The sequence below is a fragment of the Epinephelus moara genome, chromosome 9, assembly GCF_006386435.1.
Source record: "Epinephelus moara isolate mb chromosome 9, YSFRI_EMoa_1.0, whole genome shotgun sequence".
In the NCBI taxonomy this organism is placed as follows: Eukaryota; Metazoa; Chordata; class Actinopteri; order Perciformes; family Serranidae; genus Epinephelus; species Epinephelus moara.
In genome coordinates, this window is record NC_065514.1 from 1,346,851 (window position 1) to 1,355,921 (window position 9,071).

Here is a 9,071-nt window from a genome sequence, read left to right on the forward strand (position 1 = left end):
TAATTTTAATTTTATATACTTTTTTAATCCCCGAGGGGAAATTAAATTTTTTCACTCTGTTGTCCATTACACACAGGTCCGAACACACACATGCACAAACTGGACCTATACATGCACTAAGTGGAGAGATGTCAGAGTGGGCTGCCCATGACAGGCGCTCCGAGCGGTTGGGGGGTTCGGTGCCTTGCTTAAGGGCACCTTGGCAGTGCCCAGGAGGTGAACTGGCACCCCTCCAGCTACCAGTCCACGCTCCATATTTTGGTCCGGATGGAGACTTGGACAGGCGACCCTCCAGTAACAAGGAATAAATAAAATAAGTGCATAAAAAATGCAAAAAAAATTACCACAGATGACAAAATCATACTTATAGGCATTTGAATTTATTTTCACATTTATTTGTTCATCTGATTCTGAATATATGTATTTACATTTCTTATATTTTTATTTTTTATTTTTTTTAATTTCTTTTATGTATTGATTATATATTTTTAAAAGATATTTTTATTTGCATATGGATTACTCTAGCTTTGTGTGTGTATATTTATTTTGTTTTTTGATTAATTTATTTGTAATTTATTTTATTTCTATAATTTTTATGTAATATTTATAATATTTATTTATTTAATTTCTCTAACTTTTAGGGCTGTATATTCATACATTTTATTTATTGATTTATGTATAATTTATTTTATTTTTAATAATTTTTATGTAATATAATTTATTTATTTTTAATAATTGTATGTAATATAGTTTATTTATTGAATTTCTCTAACTTTTTGTATATATTTATACATTTTATTTATTTATAATTTATCTTATTTTTTCTATGATTTATGTAATATAATTTATCTATTTTTCTATCCATTTTATCAAAATATTATTTTCCCTACTGCTTTTGCTTTTCCTTGGAGGACCAGGCTGTCAATCAACTGGCTTTGGGTGGGCCTTCCTGCCCAGACTGACAGCTTGGTCTGTTTATAAGGAGGAATTCTACATGAGTACTTTTAAGTTTGATACCACAGTATTTCTGCTTCCTTAGGGTCTGGGTACTTCTTCCTCAGTAGGCCCTACTCTTTGTAAACACCGACCTTTTCCCTGTAAAATTAACTGCATTTATGTAACACCTTCATCCATAGAGGAGCAGGTCACATGCACCACAGTGACCTACATCTGTCCTTACTTTATATCTTCACCACTTAAAGAGAGAGTGATGGGTCTGAAATGCACTGAATCACACAATGACAACTATATTGAAAATACAATTTATTACACTGAGTAATAAATACATACAAAGATGCAAGTAACAGCATTTTCCTTTTTTTTTTATACCAAAACCAACCTCAACACGAATGAACCGATGCGTTTGGCACATCTCTGCCCCTCACTCATTCACTCAGTCATGTGTTATTAGGGTCTGAAAATCAGACCAAAATACTATCAAAAACAAGTCTGTTCCATCTACCCCTGTACAAGCCATGCACTGTCTACAGTTAACCCCCGGGCCCGTTCGCATGCATAAATCAATGTTTTAAATATGAAGTCAAAATTAAGATCCCAAAAGTGGGGTGTTAAAAACACATGATATCCCTTCATATGAATTCCAGTAACCCACACATGATTTAAATGATCCTCCAGAATCCTCAGGAGTCATGAATTGTATTTTTTTTTTCCTCTCTAGGAGCTTGCTTTTCCATCCTTTGTTCATTTACTTCCTCTTCTCGAAGGAAATGCCATGCAAGTTTTTTTTTTTTCATGAGACGCAGACTGTTAGTTCTTCTTGCAGGGAGGAATGTGTGTTCCTAGCTAGGACCTCGCGTTTCTCTCCGTCTCAGCCAAGCACTCACGAACCAGCCCTCTGGCGTGAATTATTCCTTTGAAGAAAGACAAATACAGTTTAGATTAACACACTTTACTGTACTGTATGTTTTGCACTTGCATTATTCTGCATAATCCAGTGGTGGAAGTCAGATCCTTTGCTACTGTGAGAACACTCCACAAAATCTTACGTGTGTCAGATTTAGGGGGATTTGGTGGCATCTAGTGGTGAGGATTAAAGATTGCAACCAGGCGAAACTTCTACCGGTTGGAATTTCTACAGTGTTCATTGTTCAAGAAGTTTTTATCGGGAGCTGAATTATCCACAGAGGTCTCTTCCTCTCCAAAACAAACACACCAGGTGATTTAAACCAGTAAAAACACCGAATAAAACAGTTTCACGTTAAAAATCAGTGTTTCTTCTATGTAGTTTGGCATGTCAGAGACAGACCACTAGCCCAGCACCTGCTAATGAGTGCTCATCATTTTTCTCTGATAACTTAAGATCCAGACGAGGTGAGGTGGAAGCCTGATTGTGGAAACTGTCAAATATTTTTTGGGGCACGACATTTTTGGCTTTTGTCAGTACGTGCATTTTTAGTATGAATCCTTCACATTGTTTTATAAATGAGATCCCTGTTGATTAAAGCTGGTGAAAACGCTTAATAAAGCTGTTTCACGTTAAAAATAAGTGTTTCTTCGATGCAGTTTGGCACCTGCTAACGTGTGCTCGTCTTTTTTCTCTGATAACTTAAGATCTAGACTTTCAGGAGGTTTTCACTGGGAGACGAATACACTGCTTACGAACATTTTGAAGACGAGAGATTGACGACCCAGATGGTGAGGTGGAAGACTGGTTGTAGAAATTGTTGAATATTTTTTGGTGCACACCATTTTTGGCTTTTGTCAGTACGTACATTTTTAGTATAGATCCTACACACTGTTTTATAAATGAGACTCCAGGTGATTTAAACCGGTAAAAACACTGAATAAAGCAGTTTCACGTTTAAAAAAAAATGTGCGTTTTTCAGACACCCACATCACAGAGGGGCTGTTAACTATGGTGGCTTATGTGAAAACACAAATGGTGCTATCAAGAGTCAGTATTTGTTTTTGTCTGCTCTGGGCTTCTGTAGAAATAAGGCGATGCAACGCGGCGATCTCTGTAGACAAGGACCTGCTCCCTATGTAGATATAAACGGCTCATTCTAAGGTGACAAAAACACAACAATTATTATTTTCCGTTGACTAAACACTAAAGAAAACATACTTATTAAATTATATTCTATTTTAGCTAATATATCCTCCTAACTGGACCTTTAAAGTAAAGAATTATGTTATGCAATTTGTAATGTTTCTGCTGCATTAATGTGTCATTTTCCTGCTGTAGATGTTTAAGGTTGTCTCATTTTAACTCCTTTATATCCTGATGGGTAGTTTAATCTACAGCAATGCATCATGGTCTATAAAATCATGATATGTTTGAAGCTTTGCTGTTCTGTGAGAACCATGTTTCTCTAAAAAGTCAGAAAAACAGTCTGTTTTCAGCTTCATGACGATGAATTTTCCAGCTGATCCAAGAGGGTTTTTAAAGAGTTAATTCAGCTTGAGAAGGGGGAGAATTTTCCTAAGTCATAACAGAACACTTCATGCTTCAGTTAATCACAAACATTTAACATATACATGGTTTTCACTGAATAAAAGCTGTAATCTGAAAACTAACTAAAGCTGTAGTGGAGTAAAAGTTGCATGAAATGGAAATATTCAAGTAAACAAGTACCTCAGATTGATATGAGTGAATGTACTTAGTTGCACATATCAAGGTTTGCAGTTACCTCTTTTCAGTCTCTCCATTGCGCTCTTACTACCAGCATATGTGGGCCTGATCTCCTTTCCAAGCTCTTCGATGATGGCCAGCAGCTCTGCATATTTGTTCTGAGGCACTTGGCTGCCACTGGAGCCCTGACGTTAGAGCAAACACAGCAAGATAAGCTGGGTTTAACACATTTCCACTTTTCCCCTTTTCAGCCAGAGAACAGTACAGTGAGGAAAACAAGAGTAATCTGCAATTGTTCACCAAGAAAACACAAATAAACAGCTGCAAACTGAAGGCTTTAGTGTCCTTATCTCAGCCTCTGCTGCTTCAACTGAGACAAGTACTTTTTTAATCTGTCTCTTGCAAGTCCTTCCTACTTTATGGAGGTACAATACAATCATTTCAACAGGAAACAGCTGAGATAAAATGTCTGTGACAGTCAGATCAGCTGTTTAACTGCAGTTACCTGTGAGAATCCCAGAGATGGAGGTCCATAGTCGCTCAGAAGGGGCCTGTAGGACTGCAACGTGGCCAGGTTAGCCGCTGAGGGAGACTGGAGGCTTCCAACTGTTCAGACACAACAAGATGGCGTCAGTAAAGATATACAGAATAAAAACAGCCATATCTGATGTAGAATTTTAGGAGATTTTGGGGGGAAAAAAACCTTTAAAATTCCCCAGAAATCAAGGTAACACCTTCAAATTGCTTGTTTTGTGAGATCAACAGTCCAAAACCCAAAGACACTCAATTTATAACTACATATAAAAGAGTAAAAACAGCCATATCTGTATGTCAGAGGTTCTTCTGTTGCAGAATTTTAGAAAATAGAGGGAAAAAAGCTTCACAGTTCTGCAGAACCCAAGTTAATGAATTCAGATTGCTTGTTTTGTGAGACCAAACGTTCCCAGATTCAAGGATATTCACATTTCAGTTATATATAAAGGAGTAAAAACAGCAAATCATCACGTTTGAGAAGCTGTAACCACAGAATTCCTACAATTCGCTTGAAAAGTAACTGATAATTAAACAATAGCTGCTGATTAATTTTCTTTCAGTCAACTAGTCGATTAATCGTTGCAGCTGTAGTTTATTTATTTATGTTGCTGGCCTAAAAATGGGCAGATTCGGTCTAAAATTGCTGGAATCATCTTAAATAAAAATGTCTTAACTGTAGATTAAATCCCCCCTAAATTCCAAAAATACAAATACTGGGTCTAGTCAGCGGTGGTTAGTAACTTGGTACATTTACTCAAGTCCTGGACTTAAGTACAATTCTGAAGTACTCATACCTTACCTGAATTTTTACTAAATTGTATTCTGCTGTCTATTTCTACACCATTAAACTTCAATGTACTTTACACTCAGCTATATTCAGTTGGTGCCTGCAGTTAATTCACAGATGACAATTTTACAAACCTGCAACGAGCAATTAAAATAAAATGCATAGTTTAAGAGTAAATTAAACCCCCCAGATTTATAGATCATTAGTTCTACTATGCACCTTACATGTTACTGCATTTATTTTATCTGATAGTATTATATCTAATAACGACAGAGCAGAGTTTGGCTGCACAGTGAGCAGGGCAGGTTAAAATACTTTCTTCAAAGTAAAACACCCGCACTCAAAATTGTACTCAAGTAAAAGTAGCCTACAAAAGTATTTGCATCAAAACTAGGTTCAAAAAAGTAAAAGTACTCATCATGTAGAACGGCCCATTTTAGAATAATATGTATGATAATACTGGATTACAATTACTGACACATTAATGTGTCAGATAAATGTATTGAAGTCAAACGTAAAATATTTCCCTCTGACATGTTGTAGAGTAAACAGCAGACTACACTGTAAAAACTCGAGTAAAGTAGAAGTACCTCAAAGTTGTTGAAAAGTACAGTACTTGAGTGAATGTAGAGTACTCAGTTACATTCCACCACTGATAGAAAATACTTTTTCTTGTAACAGAGTATTTTTAAATGAGGTATTCCTACTTTTACATAACTAAAATATCCTATTACTTTACTCCATCACTGATACAGAGTACTTTTACATTTCCTTGATAGTACTAATGTACCTTTACTTGAGTAAGATTATTAATGCAGTAGTTTTACTTTACGTGTAAATTGAGGTTTTACTATTTTAAGGTTTTGAATGCACGTGTTTTACTTTCAAGAGAGTATTTTTAAATTGTGGTATTACAACTTTTACTTTGAATAAAAGATGTTACTATTTCCTAGTTCCACCACTCATAGAAAGTACTTTTACATTTTTCTTGAGGTCAGATTTTGAATGCAGGAGCTTGACCTTTAATAGAGTTTATTTTTAGTTGTTATATTACTACTTTTACATAAATAAAATATTGCAATACTTAACTCTACCATTGATAGCGAGTACTTATACAGGTTCATATTAGTAGTATTATCAGATTGCAGTGTTACTACTTTTACTTTAAATTAAAAACGTTACTACTTTCATCCATCACTGATAGAGTACTGTTACTTTTCTTAAAGTAAGACTCTGAATGCAGGAGTTTTACTTTTACTGAGGTATTACTCCTTTTCTTTAAATAAAATATGTTAGTACAGCAGTGATACAGAGTACTTTTACATTTTCTTAAAGTACGAGTTTGAATACAGGAGTTTTAAATTGAGGTATTACTACCTTTCTGTAAATAAAATATCTTAATACTTTGCATTTTCTTAAAGTAAGAGTTTGAATACAGGAGTTTTAGTTACTTGTAACAAAGTATTTTTTTCAAATTGAGGTATTACTACCTTTCTGTAAATAAAATATATTAATACTTTGCATTATCTTAAAGTAAGAGTTTGAATACAAGAGTTTTAGTTACTTGTAACATAGTATTTTTTAAACTGAGGTATTACTACTTTTCTGTAAATAAAATATCTTAATACTTTTACATTTTCTTAAAGTAAGAGTTTGAATACAGGAGTTAAAGTATTTTTTAAATTGAGGTATTACTACCTTTCTGAAAATAAAACATCTTAATACTTTTACATTTTCTTAAAGTAAGAGTTTGAATACAGGAGTTTTAGTTACTTGTAACAAAGTATTTTTAAAGTTAGCTTTTGAATGCATGTATGTTACTTGCAACAGGTATTACTACTGCTACATAAATAAAATTATCTAATACTTAATTGCACCACTGACAGAGAGTACTTCTACATTTTGTTGAAGTTAGCTTTTGAATACAGGAGTTACACATTTAACAGAGTATTTTTAAATGGTGGCAGTTACTACTTTAACTTTAAACTGCAGACGTTAATAGTTCCTTCCACCTGATAGAGAGTGCGTATACAATACGATTTTGAATGCAGGAGTTTAACTTTAAACAAAGTATTATTAAATACCGGTTTCCCTACTTTAACTTTAAAGTAAAAACATCAATACTTAATTCCAGTTTTACCTGCTAAAGAATATTTTACATAAATAAATATCCCAAAACTCCATCACTGATATAGAGTACTTACGTTTTCTTGAAGTATTATTTTTGATGCTTCATTAAAAGCTAAACTCCTGCATTTATAAACTTGGTGTTACTTTTAAATTAAACTACTTTATATTTAAACACATGAATCCTCCCTCTCTCCAGCCCTGGCTCTAGCCGGGTGTCTGTCCTCCACCCTGGCCGCTCCCCTGCCGCTTTGTTCGCCTGCAGTTCGCCGCCTCGGCCGCCAGGTGTCCTCGAAGCGTCGCAGAAACATCGCGAGGCAGATCAATCAGCAGCTCCGACCGAGGAGCATCATGGAGGAAACGGAACAAGGCAGCCTGGCTCAACAAGACACTACTGATACATTTTTGTCACCGTGTAACGGCACCCACCCGGCGGGACCGCGACCCGGGACGACGGATAATCACATTTAACGAACCGTCGCCGTGTCGTTTCACATCCCGACCGCGTTTCTCCGCCGACTGTTATCACGGATGGCGCTCTTTTACATTAGTAATAATGGCGGATATGAATTAGCCTAGCTCCCAGGATCTGACCCTATATATATAACTGGACAAAAACTACAGACACGGTCTTTCTCCAGGTATTCTCCGAGACCCCGAATTTAACACTCGATTTAACGGACGGATACTTTGATTTTCCGCCATTTTTTCTCCTTACCCTGGTTCCCAGAAGTTCCCGGAATGTGCTGATGGACATTGGGTTTATAAGACATTCCCAAAGACATTGTAAATTAAAGAAATAAAAATGACCCGAAATTCAGTGAAGCGTCTGTCTCTCACTTTTTGTTTACAACAGCGGCACCGGCAAATATGGCCGTCACTTTATATTGACACCCACTATGCTTTCTAACACTGCTACTATCCATTGCGGGTTATCAAGAAAAAAAAAACACGGTTAAAACGGGATTTCGACGAGAAAAGGACGGATTTCAGACGCGGTTTCACCCGGTTTAACACACGTTTAACCCGGCATTAACCCGAAAGTGCACTTTAAACAACACTTTGACGGCACTTTGTTTAAAAGGAGGAGGTTTAAAAAGTGAACGTGTGAAGTGTCTTTAGACTTTTTACTCCACATTTTAAAGTCTTTTACGTTTTTACAGCGCGTTAAAACACAATGTTTAAAAAGTAACACCGCCAACTTTGTGCACATGTATTTATCTATAGGTTACATTAATCCAGCTGTGTTAGGAGAGTTAAATGTTTTGTTTCAGTTATATTTAAACACTTTTCCAGTCAAAAGAGAAAAAGAGAGCCGGTTTGCAGATACCTGTCTTTGTCTGTGGGGGCGCATCCATTGTTTCCTCTCTCTCTGTTTCTCTCTCTACAGCCTACATATAAATATATATGTGTGTGTGAGGCTGTTTGTACATGAAGCAAAAAGAAAAGTAGAATTAAAATGAGTCCACAGTTATCCTGGAGGCATGTAGCTGTGTCTTCTTCCTCTCTTCAGATGAGGAGTGATTTAAGCTCCTCAGTGTCCCATCTCTTGACCACATGGTTGGACACAAGCACCAGGTTTGGCCCAATCCTGGCCCAGTGTCATGACCTGTGACCCCCAGTGGGGCAGTGGGATGGCCCCCACTCAGGAGGAGATGATAGTGGGTGAACAGGCTCTGAGTTAAGGACATGTTTGGGAAATAAACTGTCTTAGTTTCAAGAATTTGGATGTGAAAATACATGTATTTGAGAAAAGATAAGGAAATTTACACACTACAGCAGCTTTAGAGCCAGAAGCAGAATAAAAAAAGATTGAGTGTTAAAAAGGATGAAATATTACAAAACTACAAATTAGATCAAATAGAAATAAATCCAAATACACCATATACACCTTTCACTTATACAGACACTGTATGTCCATGATGTTCATAGTTGCACAGGATAACTGTGATACACACACAATATGTAGTATTTCACAGTGTGTGTGTGCGTGCCCAACTCGCATCAACATTATTTTTTACTCTGTAAGGT

At 36.1% G+C, this 9,071-nt stretch overlaps 1 protein-coding gene across 2 annotated transcripts; it reads right to left on the reverse strand.

Annotated features, from left to right (window-relative positions):
• Positions 1-1,250: 1,250 nt before the first annotated feature.
• Positions 1,251-8,589, reverse strand: LOC126395774 (cyclin-dependent kinase 2-associated protein 1). Of its 2 annotated transcripts, none has more exons than XM_050053489.1 (4): positions 8,371-8,589; positions 4,098-4,198; positions 3,651-3,777; positions 1,251-1,871 (listed from the first exon to the last, which is right to left on the reverse strand). In XM_050053489.1, the coding sequence occupies exons 1-4, from the start codon at positions 8,396-8,398 to the stop codon at positions 1,804-1,806; spliced, it is 324 nt and encodes a 107-aa protein (XP_049909446.1). In that variant the 5' UTR covers positions 8,399-8,589; the 3' UTR covers positions 1,251-1,803. The 2 variants fall into 2 exon arrangements, with proteins under 2 accessions (XP_049909446.1, XP_049909445.1); XM_050053488.1 differs by lacking the exon at positions 8,371-8,589 and adding an exon at positions 7,759-7,918.
• Between the last annotated feature and the right edge of the window lie 482 nt (positions 8,590-9,071).

What these genes read in the sequence shown, in the direction of transcription:
- LOC126395774 (XM_050053488.1), bottom strand. Translation starts at nt 7,825, where the DNA reads ATGTCTTTGGGAATGTCTTATAAACCCAATGTCCATCAGCACATTCCG. An exon ending in CATCTCTGGGATTCTCACAG is followed by an intron (nt 3,778 to 4,097) that starts GTAACTGCAGTT and finishes CTCTAACGTCAG; the next exon opens with GGCTCCAGTGGCAGCCAAGT. An exon ending in AATGGAGAGACTGAAAAGAG is followed by an intron (nt 1,872 to 3,650) that starts GTAACTGCAAAC and finishes CTTTCTTCAAAG; the next exon opens with GAATAATTCACGCCAGAGGG.